The sequence below is a fragment of the Eriocheir sinensis genome, chromosome 3 (genome assembly GCF_024679095.1).
Source record: "Eriocheir sinensis breed Jianghai 21 chromosome 3, ASM2467909v1, whole genome shotgun sequence".
Classification (NCBI taxonomy): Eukaryota; Metazoa; Arthropoda; class Malacostraca; order Decapoda; family Varunidae; genus Eriocheir; species Eriocheir sinensis.
In genome coordinates, this window is record NC_066511.1 from 4186774 (window position 1) to 4202736 (window position 15963).

Below are 15963 nucleotides of genomic sequence, written 5' to 3' on the forward strand. Positions count from 1 at the left end.
AACGCAAGGAGTCTGCAAGAGGCCGGTTAGCCTATACAAGGTAGCTCCTGTGTATGCGTTAAATCCGAAATCCGTTAAATCGGGGTCCGTTAAATCGAGGGTCGAGAGTGTGTGTGTGTGTGTGTGTGTGTGTGTGTGTGTGTGTGTATATATATATATATATATATATATATATATATATATAATTTTTTTTTTTTTTCGAAGACAAACTTAATAAAGTTTACAGTGAATCATATTTCCCATCCGCACCACATCATGATTACCGTCACACAACACTTGCCTCTCTTTCTCCCAAATATAACTTAACATTCAGCATAAACTGATCTGTTACTCACAATCATTTTCTGAAGAGGACATACCATAGAAAATAGCTACAAGCCTGTTTTCTTTCATAATTTTTTCAAAGACTAATTATGTATGATATGACATACAGATATATCATTAAATTTGAGAGGTTAAAGAATTTAAAATACAGTGCATAGCCAAGGTCAATGGCAAAGATTGGTCAATGAAATGGGAAAATCTAGGAACTCAAAAAACTCATGAGGAGTAAGGGTTATGGAAAGTGGAGTTGTCACACCTAGGCTTTTTACCAAAGAACAAGAAAGGAAGTAGAATGTTATTTTTTTTTTCTTAGATAAGGCACAGGAGCCCTAGGTTGATTAGATATTGGGTCTCCATCTCAGCATCCGATACCAATGCCCGGCCCTAAACCCCAACACTAACGATGATGGGCTTGGAAAGAAGGGAAAATAGATGAGTAAGTCTGTATATAGGAATACAACAAATAAGTGGCTCTTCTAGCAAGGTTCCTGCCACAACCCCATATCATTTAAATTGATTCAAGCTCAGCTTCTATTTTTTCTATCGTAAGTATACGTACACAGAAATAAAACACTGGACAATTGATCATGTGAGTCATTGTAGAATTTAATATGAAATATTTGCAGATATTAAAAAAATCTATACTTGCCATTTTGTGGATCTTTGAGGAGGCACGAAATCCAACCAGTAATGAATGAATCCCTACATGATGAGGGACAAAAAAACACTAAGTAATGCAAAACTAAATTCATTAAATAGTTTTCCTGTTTATAATACATGATGCACAGTTCTTATCAAGATATTTGTACACCAAGACATAATTTGTGCATGACATAAAAAATAATTACTGCCTGTGATGTGTACATTTCTGCAATACTTGCTTGATTTATGAGGTGTATTGTGTATTAGCACTCTACCCCTGACATTATGCTTACTGGTCACCAGTACAAAGCAACAAACAACTGTTAGAAAAGTGCAATGCCTAATAAACTAAAATGGTATATTTATGAACTCATGAGTTCAATTATTATGCTTCAATATTTTAGGCAACATGAGATCTGTCCTTATATTCCTCCACAAACTAAAAACATTCATGAGACTTCAGTACATTTCATCACAAAGTCAGACAAAACAGATGAGTACACAGCCTTTTCTGTATAACCCAGCTTGAAAGGTTTTCACCAGGTAGCCAGACACAGTATCATTCAATATTCTTTCAATGCATTGAGAGAAGACTCATACCAACCACTATTTGGTTATGCAGATGACCTTTCTACCAACTTTACCTACTTCAGAAATGGTGTAGTGAAATTTATCATGTTTCATAAACTACCAAAACAACACACTGCCAGGGAAAGTATGGAATGTACTTGGTATAAGGCATAAGAAGTTAGCAGACAACTGAATCTTTAAAGTATTTCATTCAAACTGTCAAGTATATACTGGATATCGTTTCAAGATGCTACTGTTGTGCAGCAGAAAAAAAAAAAAAATAAATAAATAAATAAATAAAAAAAAAAATATATATATATATATATATATATATATATATATATAAATATTTATATGTAGATCGATATATATATATATATATATATATATATATATATATATATATATATATATGTATGTATGTATGTATATGTGTGTGTGTGTGTGTGTGTGTGTGTAATTCACCACCACGGCCTGATCACGAGTTGGACTCGTAATCGTCAGCAGCTACCCTCCCGACATGAGCAAGTGCTCCTTATAGTCGATCCATGGGTACTGCCAGGACCTCACACCACACACCCCATATATATATATATATATATATATATATATATATATATATATATATATATATATATATATATATATATATATATATATATATATATATATATATATATATATATATATATATATATATATATATATATATATATATATATATATATATATATATATATATATATATATATATATATATATATATATATATATATATATATATATATATATATATATATATATATATATATATATATATATATATATATATATATATATATATATATATATATATATATATCTTTGCTTAAGCGGGGGACAGTAATTAGTCAACTGAAAGAATCCCTGAGTGGGCTCAAACCTGCCTGTCAGGCTGATTCCTGGCAGCGCAGTGCTCTAACCAGTTAAGCCTACAGTGTGGTTATAGAGTGAAAAGGCAATGTGTGTGTGTGTGTGTGTGTGTGTGTGTGTGTGTGTGTGTGTGTGTGTGTGTGTGTGTGTGTTTTTATATATATATATATATATATATATATATATATATATATATATATATATATATAGAGAGAGAGAGAGAGAGAGAGAGAGAGAGAGAGAGAGAGAGAGAGAGAGAGAGAGAGAGAGAGAGAGAGAGAGAGAGAGAGAGAGAGAGAGAGAGAGAGAGAGAGAATATCCTGTATCTATCTGGAATGAGATTTGAAATATAAATTTATTTTATATGCCAACAAAATGTTATGTATAGAAAATAAATTTCATTACAATAATTTTGCTTAACATATGCACAGAATTAAAATCAATTCTTGTTATGTCCAAAATAAAATCTCAAAATTATGAAATACAGAATGACAATTTTTAAATCAAAACATGGCCTTGTAGTTGGAGACTGAGAGCTTGCTGTTGTTGTTAGCAGTTGATGCAGAAATACTGACAATATCCCTACACTGCCTAGTTACCCTGAACACATAATTCTTATCATTATATCACTGACAAGTCCTTTTTTTTATTATTATTATTATTATTTTTTTTTTTGCTTATATGTATCTGCGTGTGCATGTATTTACCTAGTTGTAATTTTACATTTATGTGTGTGTGTGTGTGTGTGTGTGTGTGTGTGTGTGTGTGTGTGTATTTACCTAGTTGTGATTTACAGGAACGGAGCTATGCTCGTGCTATCCCGTCTTTTCAACTACTTCCGTCTAATTTGGCCTTAGATGTGCTTATTGATTTAGCCTGTACCACTTCCCTCTCCAGCCCATTCCAGACCCCAACACATCTCTGCGGGAAGCTGTTCTTCTGGATGTCTCTTCTACAAATTCCTTTTCTCAACAGTTTTCCATTTCCTCTTAAGTTTCTCTCTTCTCTTATCAAAAGGTCATCTCTATCCAATTTCTCTATACCATTCATCACCCTATACACTGCTATTAAATATCCTCTTTCTCTTCTAATTTCCAATGTAGGTAGGTTTAGCCTCAGCAATCTTTCTTCATAAGGCAGGTCGTTCAGACTAGGTGCCATTTTTGTTGCCGCTCTCTGTATCCTCTCCAGTTTTCTAATGTGTTTCTTAAGTGATGGAGACCAAGTCACTTATGCATATTCTAGTCTAGGGCGTATCAAGGTCACAATTAATTTCCTTACCATGTCCTCATCAAGGTATGTGAATGCTGCTCTGATGTGTGTGTGTGTGTGTGTGTGTGAATAAGACAGTGACTATTCAGCAGGAAGATGGCATGCATGTCCAGATCTAGTAATGTGCTGCTGCCCAGCAACTAATAACTGTCCACACTCCTTGAGCCACCAAGGTAATGGCATTTTTAACTTTCTAATGACTCACTCTAATTGAAGTCGTTTCATGCACAAAATAATCAACAATACCATATAAAATTACCCAAAATTGTCTTTATTAAGTATATGAAATATAAATGGACTTTGTGTTGCAAGTTTGATCCCATCCCCGAACTGAACACTTGTAAATGTGCATCTCCCTGGTGTAATGATTAGCATGCCAAGCTATGAATCTGCAGGCCTGGTTTAAATCCCAGCTTGGAATCTTCAGCACCATTCGTTTCTCTGCTGAGCCTCTAGTTTTTTTAATTCTGATGTAACGTTCCTAATTACATCATATCATCTGCTGAACAGTTGGTCTGACTACATCCTATATTTTCCAGTTCGTTACTCTGTCAATCTATAGTCCTCTCTCCTACATATATGGCCCATCCATTGCCATTTCTTCATTTTAATTGCCTTTATAATGTCATCTATATTTTTGTTTCATCATCCATTATTGATTTTTGCCATGAATCTCCAACCTCTCTGAGCATTCCTCAATTTCTTTCAAAGAAACTTTGACAATGTCCACATCTGATTCTGTCTAATGATGGGGAATATGCATTGAATGAAAACCTTTTACTTTAATTACAATGGTAGAGCTTCTGAATATTACCTTGCTTTCCGTAAGCCTTCCAACCCTATCTGAAGTCTAATTTCCAGTTCCACTGAGATTTGTTTGTATTAGTTGTCCTAAGTGTACACATTGACTGTTCCTACAGATTTTTTTTGGATGATTACTTCAGGAGCAGCTTCTTTCAAAATTTGTTGTATTTTCTTAACTTTTTTCAGTCAATTTTTTTTTCATTGTTAAGGGCAGAATATTTGTTTTGAATGCTGCCTGTGAATTCAGGTTTGCTATGCAAGTTTTTAAGCTCTTAAGTGGTTCTCTTATAAAGCTATTGATATTTCTTTTCAGGTTATGACTTTGCCCCTAACCATTCTGTGGTCTCTAACATTTACTTTGTTGAGGACTGTTACATGTTCCATTTTGTTCTGCCTGTTTGTTGGGATAGTCAATGTCAAATGTGATTCCAGATAGAGATTTCCGTGACCATTTTTGGAGCCTTTTTGTCAAAGGGAGTATTCCTAATTTTCAGGAACTGATTTTCAGCAAGTATTCCAAATTTCAGGGAATGATTTTCAGCTGTCTTCCAGTTTAGTCTTCTTTCATTTCATGATTGTGCTGTAATTTCTAACAGCTGTTTCTGTAGTGATTTGTTTCCCTATTAAAGGATTAAAATTACTCATGATCAGAAAATAATAACCAGGCCTTTTCATCATAACTGATTACACATCATAAAACTTTTCATCATTCTCTTTTCTAAAGCTACGTGTTGGGGTATATATATATATATATATATATATATATATATATATATATATATATATATATATATATATATATATATATATATATATATATATATATATATATATATATATATATATACACACACATATTTTCAAAGCTCAGCCAATCGTAAGGCTTCATCTGTGGCTTTAAAATGACCCGTTCTCTCTTCCTGTTTTCTTCCTTTTTCCAAGGTACATATTTTGAGATAACAAGGGAGTAAAGGAGGAGAAAAAGTGAGCTCCGGGGGGGCAGCATGAGCAATTATAATGGCGCCACTATAAACAGTTGCCTGCTCCATGACGGGCTCGGGACCGACCGTCAGACCCAGATGGATAGTCTCCCGACGCCATAGCCCACATGTAAAAAAAAAATAAATAAATAAATAAATAAATAAAAAAATAAAAAAAAATAAATAAATAAACAAATCCACGGGTCGGAACAGATAAGTGCTTTTTCAGTGTTTTCAATACCTCGAGTTTGGCGCTATACCTTCGGAATGAAGCAAGCGTGAAACTCGAGAGGGTACTGTATGTATGTATGTATGTATGTATGTATATATATATATATATATATATATATATATATATATATATATATATATATATATATATATATATATATATATATATATATATATATATATATATATATATATATATATATATATATATATATATATATATATATATATATATATATATATATATATATATATATATATATATATAACGTATTTGACGGCTTATAAGACGCACCCCCAAATTTCGGCAGGTGGAGATTTTTCACCCAACATTCATAGCCCTCCCCACTAACAGGTCATTATTAAAGTTCCACATGTATTCAAATCCTTATCAAATCCCAATACTTTACATTGGCCATTAATATTTGCTGGGACCTAACAGAATTGGTCCTTCTTACAGACTCGAGGTTACTGCTTTGAGATGTAAACAAACATGGCAGAGACAGCAACATTCAGTGGGGTAACGGGTATAAAGTTTGTGCATCATATTCCCTTAATTATTATTCTACATAAGTCTAGTTGTTGTAATATTCTAGCACATTTTTTAAAACATGAGGAAGTGTGAAATTTCAAACTTGAATGTGCTTCAGTTTGTTGGACATGCATGTAAAGTAAGAATGTTAAAAGTTAAGCGCAAAATGGAGAAACAGGCACTTGTAAATATCGAATATTAACTTATTTTCTCAATATCTTGTCAATATTATCCATATATTGTTTGTGTTTATCAATCAAACAAAGTTAACTAGTTTTATGAAGAAGGTCTGTCTTACCTAAATGATCCCTGTCTACTAAGGAAACGTAGCGTGTCTTGCGTGTGTTGTCAGGTTTGTTGTAAAACCGTCCACTAGTCTGTTTAGGTACAAGCAATGAGTAACTTAATTTTCTTCCTGATGGGTGTCATTTTATATGAAGTAGTGGTAAGTACTACTGTTATACATGTTAATTTACAAAAGAGTTGCCGTTGTTGCTGTAAAAGCAATCACCACCTTGTTTACGTTTGCAGTTTAATTTAGGTGCCATTGCTGCACTAAAACTTCACTAGCCAGTGACCCAAAGCTGAACCTTGACCTTATAAGATGGAGGGTGAGTTTCAGGGACATTTTTTTGGAAAAAAAGTGCAACTTTTAAACCATCAAATACGATATATATATATATATATATATATATATATATATATATATATATATATATATATATATATATATATATATATATATATATATATATATACACAAAAAGTCCCATGCCAGTAACCTAGAATGCAGTTTTTTTTTATTTTTTATTTGTCTGTTGGAATTTTACTCTAAAAAAAATTTACTTAAAAGTTTTGTTAAATTCTTTTCTTGAATGTTAAATGATGATACAAACATGATGGTGAATATGACATACTAACATTGGAAAAAACAGGTAATACTGGCATTTACCAGAGTGCTTGGTTAGAGTTACTGTCTTAGTGTAGGGCACCTTGGTGATAAAAAAAAGATAATTAGAACATAACATCCTTTTTATGGGTAAGACTTATTGCTCTGAAAAGTTGCATTCACCAGTGGTCCCTATTGTCATTATTGTGCTACAAGTACAGTATGCAGCTTTATTTTCAAGTTTATTGATGACGCACAACCTACAATCATGTAACACTGATGGTACTGAGACGAATGCTTCCTCATGCACATAACTTAATGAGTGATACTCGTATGGCTTTGTGACAAACTTTTTACAGACTCCTGTGACTTATGTAATATAACATGTGATATTAGACAGTACACATAAGGAAATTGATTCAGTACCATAATTTAATGTCAATAAAACCTAGAGAAATTATATGAATTTGAAGGATCTGTATTGGGTGAGACATGGCAGCTATTATCAACTTAGAAATTCACAAGATAACATTTTGGTTTTAGATATGATTCTTTAAGAAGAAATTTACCCATTTTTGTGGAGTGGTAAGAGGCTAATGAATGTATGATCTGTGAATTAATGTTCAAAATTATTCCATGATTTTGATTGGTCAAATCAAGGAATGTGTTTAAACCAAGATATGCTAACACCTGAATATGCCTTTTTTCACTAGAGTTATGAATCCCTTTTAATGTTCAAGAGAGTAGTAGGTTGTCAGATGAAAAGTTCTGTGATGTGTAAGTCATGGCACGGGCATAGCTGAGCTTCAGTGTTAATATATCCAAAACTCAATGCATCGACTGTGTCCAGAAACAGTTTACTTAATTTCAATGTATTAATGAAAATCTACATATACTTAATTTGCATAGATAAAATCAATGAGTAATTTTTTTTCACTATCCACACCAATACTCAACAGCCATAAAAGATGTGGATGCATATTCCAGGTATGTACACTGTTTTAGCTGTATATCTCATCCTCTCTATTTCTTCTTCCACACCAACTCATTCCAGTGAAGCATTGCAATTCTGTGCAAGTTTAGCAACAAAATTTCACTCACTGATTTTAGTAACAAAGCCTAACAGTCTGAAAAAATCTACTTGTTTGTGCTTTACCTCACAATTACATAAGCCCAGTACTTTTCCCTTAATACAGATAATGATGAACTTAGGCATGTATTTAAGTACTACTCATTTCTTAAAAAGAAAATCACAACACTGGTTTAAGAGTAATTATGCAGCTGAAACATGAGACTACAAAGTCAGACCAACATTCTACTGTTCAGAAACTCAGTCTGCCTTCTGTGATCACATGTCCACAGAAACATATTGACACAAATCTTAATACAACCAATTTTTGAAGAGTAAAAAGGTGAGAGCTGATAGAGTAAGTGATGTGTAATCCTTCCTCCATTCTGAAAAGAGAAAATATTTATTATTTTACACTACTTTGAGAAGAGGAAAAGAAAAGAAACTTCAAACTATTAGCAAATTTCCTGTTCCTCATAATTGATAGAATAAACTGATAATTTGTAACATCAGCTTTATCACAAATCACTTAAAAAGAAAGGAGATACTTTTAAATCAGTAAAATAAAATAAAAGATTAGCAATGTTAAGAGGCAACTTTATAATTAGGGTAACCTTACAACTACAAACCTAAAAATTTCACAATACTGATAAGTCATTGATTCACTTGGCCCATAACATAAGGCGAAAATCTTGCAATATACACATGCTTGTTTTCAGCATGCACACACACACACACAAGGGAGAGTATGGAGAAACTAATAATTAGGAGTGGACGTCAGAAGGAGGTGAGAGGTCATGGGGAATATGTTATTGACGATGGCAATGGATAACACACTGAAACAATGGATCAGGGAAAACACAAGATTTCGAGGCAATGATGAACCATCAAGGATGGATCTAATGTTTACAAAGGAGCCAGAAATAGTAGAAAAAGCATCATATAAGAGCCCTCTTGGAAGAAGTGATCATGTGGTTATTGAGTTTACAATGAATGATGAGAAGTGAGAAGGGAAGACAACAGAATGGGGAGATACAATTGTGGCAAGGAAACTTTTGCACAAGTGAAAAAGTACTTTGAAGAAGCACACTGGAGTAGTTTCAATGGAGCTGATTTAGTGAGAGAGGAGATGTGAAGTTTCCAGTTGAGATTTTGAGCTAAGGATAGACCAATGATATTTAGTGTTGAAGACGGTGACAGCTGAGTGTTATCGAATAATAGGGGATAGGTGTTTGGAAGATTGTGTCGAGTTGATAGGTGGAGAAATTGGGTTTTTGAGGCATTAAAGGACACAAGGTTCCTTTTACCCCAATTGGAAATGATAGCAAGGTCTGAGGTTAAGCGTTCTGCAGCCTCCAGTCTGGAGTTTTGTAATTCCTGTTGAGAGGATCTTCTGCTGAAAGAAGTTGAATAATGCAGAGTGGAGTCATCAACGTATGAGTGGACAAGACAGTTTATTATGGAAAGAAGATCATTAATGAATAACAGGAAGAGAGTGGGTGATAGGACTTAGCCCTGTGGAACACCACTGTTGATAGGTTTAGGGGAAGAACAGTGACTGTCTACCACAGCAGAGATAGAATGACCGAAACGGAAGCTGGTGATAAAGGAACAGAGAAAAGGATAGAAACCATCAGGGAGCAGTTTAGAAAGCAAAGACTTGTGCCAGACTCTATCGAAAGCTTTTGATATGTCTAGCGCAAATGAGAAAGTTTCACCGAAACGGCTAAGAGAGGATGACCAGGAGTCAGTTGAAGATCGCCAGTAGAACACCCCTTGCGGAACCCATACTGGCGATCAGATAGAAGGTTAGGAGAGGAAAGGTGCTTTTGAATCTTCCGGTTAATGATTGATTCAAAAGCTTTAGATAGACAGGAAAGTAAAGCTATAGGGCGGTAGTTTGAAGGATTGGAGCGGTCACCCTTCTTAGGCACAGGCTGTGTGAAGGCGTACTTCCAGCAGTAAGGAAAGGTAGATGTTGACAGGCAGAGGCGAAAGAGTCTGACCAGGCAGGGTGTCAGCACGGAGGCACAGTTTTTAAGGACAATAGGAGGCACTCCATCAGGCCCATAAGCCTTCTAAGAGTTGAGGCCAGAGAGGGCATAGAAAACATCGTTCTTAAGAATCTTAATAACAGGCATAAAAAGTCAAAGGGGGGATGAGCAGGAGGAAGATGCCCAGAATCGTCCAGAGTGGAGTTGTTACATAAATTTTGAGAGAAGAGTTCAGCCTTAGAAATAGATGAGATGCCAGTGCTGCCATCAAGGTTAAGGAGAGGAAGGAAAGATGAAGAAGTGAAATTGGAGATGTTTTTAGCTACATGCCACAAGTCACGGGAAGAATTAGAAAAAAGCAAAGTTTTGACATTTTCAATTTATGAGAATTTTTGGTAAGTCGAAGAAAAGATTTGGCACGATTCCGGGCAGAAATATAAAGATAATGGTTAGCAAGAGTGCGAAGGCTCTGGTACCTTTTGTGATCGCTGTCTCTATATCTTTGACAGCACAAGAACAAGCCTGATTAAACCAAGGCTTTTTAGCATGGGGAGTAGAGAAAGTACGTGGAATGTATGTCTCCATTCAAGAGACAATCACCTCTGTGATGTGCTGAGAACACACAGAGGGGTCTCTCTCCTGAAAGCAGTAATCATTCCACGGGAAATCGGAAAAGTACATCCTCAGGTTGTCCCACTGAGCTGAAACAAAATGCCAGAAGCATCGCCTCTTCGGTGGGTCCAGAGGGTGTACAGGAGCGATAGGACAGGATACAGAAATAAGGTTGCGATCGGAGAAGCCCAACGGAGAGAACAGTTTGACAGAGTAGGCAGAAGGGTTAGAGGTAAGAAAGAGGTCTAGCATGTTAGGCCTGTCTCCAAGACGGTCGGGAATACGTGTAGGGTGCTGAACCAACTGCTCTAGATTGTTGTAGGCTTGTTCACCAGGCTGGTCGATGAAAGAGGATGAAAGCCAAAGCTGGTGGTGAACATTGAAATCTCCCAAGATGGAGATTCCAGCGAAGGGAGAGTGGGTCAAGATGTGCTCCACTTTAGAGTTCAAGTAGTCAAAGAGTTTTACATAGTTAATAGAGTTAGGTGAGAGATAAACAGCACAGATGTATTTGGTAATAGAATGAGAATGAAGTCTTAGCTAGATGGTGGAAAATTCTGATGAGTCAAGGTCGTGGGCACGAGAGCAAGTAATGTCGTTGCGCACGTAGACGCAACATCCAGCATTGGATTGAAATTTAGGATAGAGATAGTAGGAGGGAACAGAGTAGAGATTGTTGTCAGTAGCCTCAGAAACCTGTGTTTCGGTGAGGAAGAGAAGGCGAGGTTCAGAGGAGGAGAGATGGTGTTCCACAGAATGAAAATTAGAACGAAGACCGCGAATGTTGCATAAATTGGTAAGAAAGATTCGAGAAGTTATCAGGACACCTCTCAGGTCGGCAGCCAAAAGGGGAGTCCTCCCTGAGGGAATTTCTGGTCCCCCCCCCAGGCGGGGACTCCGAGGCATTGCGATTAAGCGCCATATTGAATTTTAAAATTTGGGAAAAGGTGTGTATGTTGTGTGAATGTAGAGTACTGTGGAAAGAGAGAGGATCTGTCTTTAGAGAGCATGCTGAACTACTCTCTGGTGTTGATGAGACAACAGGGAAATGGAAAGTGAAGACATGTGAAGGGTCTTTGGACCTAACCTAACCTTTAATTGCAATGCTAGCAAATATTATGTGAATATTAAACAAGAAATATATATATATATATATATATATATATATATATATATATATATATATATATATATATATATATATATATATATATATATATATATATAAAATATGGTATGGCGCCCATCTTGTATATCAGCCCACCCCTTCACCTGGTGCTGGATCTCCCACTGCTACACATTCTACAGTGTTCACCAGTATGACCTACATGATGATGACATTGGCTTGATTAAACACTACAAAACTTGATGGCACCTAAAACCAACACCAGGGAAAAGCACCAAAGCTTCAGAAAATAAATAAATAAAAATAAAATCCAAAATTTATTTCTACACAATTATGAAAAAAATCATATTTGGAACATCATGTTAGAAATTTGACTGAAAATCTTAAAAAGCTTTCTCTTCAATGCAAAACAATAAGCAGTACATTAACTGTAACAGTTTTTGTGCTGTCACTATGTGAATGGTGCAAACTTTAAAGGGGATTTCTGAAAAGGTTATGTAATGGTGCATTGTGCTGTTCCTCCATGGAGGGCCTCATTTGATGTGTAGAAGTGATAAAAGATGTACAACCAAAGTTACATAGTAGCAACCCAAATATTGTAGAAAGCAAGGCAGACAGGGGTCAAGGTGGTGGGAAGAAAATAAAACATTCACTGGAGCTGATGGAGTACAGTAACATGAGAGATGGGTAGAGGACATTGGAAGAGACTTTTGTCCAGCAATGGACTAGTAATAACTGAAATAATGACTTCATCTTCCTGATGCATTATTTCCAGAGGGACGTTTTAAGACACCTCTAAAAGAAAACTGGTTCAGAAAATTTGTTTACTTATGAGCAGCATGTGGAACTTTACTAGCACTGATAGTTTCTAAAAATAAGCTTGCTTTGACAGATGAAAACAAACTTTCAGAGACAGTCAAAAGAGGTAACAGTTAAATATGATATTAAACTGAATATGATAGGTATTAGTAGTTTATTGGCATATATGTACTACTAGAGCACTGATTATTATAGTTACCTATATGATGGTCAAATTCTTGATAAATGGTGGAGGAGATTGGAGGGTAGCACAGCCTCTAGTTTTTCCAGCACATACTGGATGGGAATGTACCACCAACTCAAAAGCTGAAAAGAAGACCAAAATACTATATAAGCTTTACAACTGAGCCCTTTATAATTAAACCACAAAGTACCAAGTCCCAGTTTTAACACTTGAGAAAACTGCTGTTAAAGTTTGGCCCATCTAATGGTCCTATGAGTTATTCTGTAATGTAATTTTGGACCCTGTTAGATTATCATATTGTTCAAAGACAAATCTCCATAACACAGAAAACTCTGACAGAATATGCTCTTGGCAACATCTCTACTATGTCCACTATAGATCTTAGTGGGGTCTTTAACACTCTAGTTTTTTATCGATAAAGTGAAAAATTATCATTGCAGAGGCAAATTTATCTAGTAAAATCACACTCGATGTGGCGTCATGCATGCGACATTTCGTGACACATTGATAAATTTTAAAAAAAAGCAAAATTACAAGAGATTTGTATGTTATTTGAGTACATGCTTGCTAAAGCATGATTCTCTAGGACAAATGATAAGACTGCAGGACGTCATGACGTCATGACATGCATTAGGACATCATGACTTCATAACGTAGCACATTTTCATGCACACACAAAGTACGTGATAAAGAAATAATTATACCCTGAAAGTTTCATATTGAAAGACCAAATGGTTATTTTTCTATGAAGATTTTTATTTATAAGGTAAGCACCAGCTTAAGGCGGGTGGCTACGGGGTATTTTTTGAGGAATAAATTAAAATCTGACGAGTTGGGGTTTTCAGCTCGTTAGGCCTGGGGAAGCATAAATTACCATGTGTTGAAGTTTCTTTTTGTAAAATTAAAACCCCTCCCCCTAGAGGCCATTTTTAAATGTCCCGCGCTGTTGCGTCATAGCCAGACACACGCGTCAACATATGCAGTATCATTCAATGCTTGTATATATGTAAAATTGCATTAGAATATCTTTTTCTCCATAAATTCTGTCATCTGTCATCCCTCTCTTCTCTGCATGGCGAGGCAGGGGAGGGAAGTCACTCCATAGCCTGAGATTCGCCTCAGTGCCACACGAGACACGGACATGGGGAAGCCGTCGTATTTTTCTCTCCGCTCCAGCCAATAAAACGTCCTTACAAATGATGTACAAGCGCAAGGCAACCAGAAAAAGTCATCAACATCAAGAGGGCTTATGGAGCGGCCAAGACTTGGAAAACAAACAAGAGAGTAGCGTAGTAGTGTGGTATTTAGCGGTAGCGAGTGAGCAGTGGCACTTTCGCTATTCTCAGCCGGGCTCGAGCCGTGCCACACAAGGGCCACCCATCATCACATCTGTTTCGCAACTCTCTACATAACCATTGTACTTCATCACGCCTTTATCCACCACCACTTGCTTCCTCACCACTTACATCACCACCAACTGCAGTCAGCTACATTGCCTCGAAACGTCACTGCAAGTCTGACAACAAACTATTCACAGCTGATGTGTGAAGCGTGAGCCTGATTACAAGCAAAACTTTTATCACCGTGTCGCTTTTTTAGCTACAAACACTCTTCGAGAGACAGAATTGCCCAGTACGGTCGTGCAGAAACACTTTGACCTTCTGACACCCTCACCTTTGATTGATTAAAACTCGCTGTCGACCACTGCTTTTTGCTCACTCACTAACAAAAATCGGCGCTTTGGTAAGGGGACTTTGGGGAGCTGTTGAGGTGACAGAAATGAGATTTGTAACCAATGAATCCAAAGTAAATGAGTAAATCTGCAATGATATGACATACCTAGCATGCAGAAATCATATGCAACAAATAATTATTCAATTCACCTTTATTTTTGTTGGACAAACGTTTTATTGGGCAACATATCATACACTGCCAACACAACAGAGTCTGTCTTTTCAGCCAACGCAATGGATATTTTCGATAAGTATATCTATTATTTAATGTTTTATTTATCTATTGACATTTCTTTTTGAAAAAGTTGAATGTAGCTGTCTTCGTGGCTCATATGGGTATGTTGACAGGGTTAACAAACCATTGCATATACCTGTGGATTTAGTGGCAATCCTCAATATGAAATCTATTATGAAATATTATGGATATGTAAGACAGCCACCCAAAAAGAGTATTCAGGGTTTAATAGAACTAGTCATAATGGCTGGTCCCAGGTGGGGGGGGAGGGGAGAGAAGAGAAAATCAAAACTATAGAATTACACCCATCATGGGGGTGGTCTACCGTTTATCATTTACCGTTGATGAGGTTTCAGGTCCCACTCCACTGCCAGCGCAGCGCTTCGCAGAGGTCGTCAACAATTATGATGTTAGCCTCAATAATAAACCTCGATATGCACTTATCCACAACGTCGTAGTGAGTGAGTGAGTCTTAATTGCTTTCATGGATAGCCTACTGGTGTCATTTCAATAAACTTGGCATCATTATAGTCACTTGGCCATGTTTTGGTTCATACCAATCACAATATCTTTCCTTTTTCAGTATCACAAATATCCATTATTTCATTTTCCATTTATCTGATATTTTCTTTATAGTACAGGTAACTCTCGATTTACGCAAGTTTGGTTTACGTGCTTTTGAAATAAAGCGGGGTCCAAAATCCAAATAAATGTTTAATTTACACGTTTTTTTCACTTCTACGCGATATTTTATGGAGTGGCCACAAGATGTCTCATGCAACTGGACTCACACGGCGCCGCGGCCACACAGCTGAGCTCAGTTCTTCCCGCGCGCCACTTGAACAACAATACAGTACCCACCCTGCCACGCTACTCAACAACAACAACTCCCTCGCTGCTGTGCTATCACGAGGGGAAGGGCAGTCAAAGGAGGAACCACGAGAGGGAGAGGAGTCAGAGTGATACAGTAGGCAGTAAAGGTACTACAAACCTACCTCTTATTTGATTTACACAACCTCTTCAAGGACACAATAC

At 36.2% G+C, this 15963-nt stretch overlaps 1 protein-coding gene across 1 annotated transcript in view; it reads right to left on the bottom strand.

The window, feature by feature from the left end:
• Positions 1-5973: 5973 nt before the first annotated feature.
• Positions 5974-15963, bottom strand: part of LOC127003808 (protein ST7 homolog) — a 53907-nt gene continuing 43917 nt past the window's right edge. Inside the window, exons 10-11 of the mRNA XM_050870862.1 lie at positions 12976-13082; positions 5974-8611 (exon numbers count right to left, since the gene is read on the bottom strand). Of these exons, the coding sequence (XP_050726819.1) occupies positions 12987-13082 (96 nt within the window). The 3' untranslated portion in view covers positions 5974-8611; positions 12976-12986. The remainder of the gene's footprint in view (positions 8612-12975; positions 13083-15963) is intronic.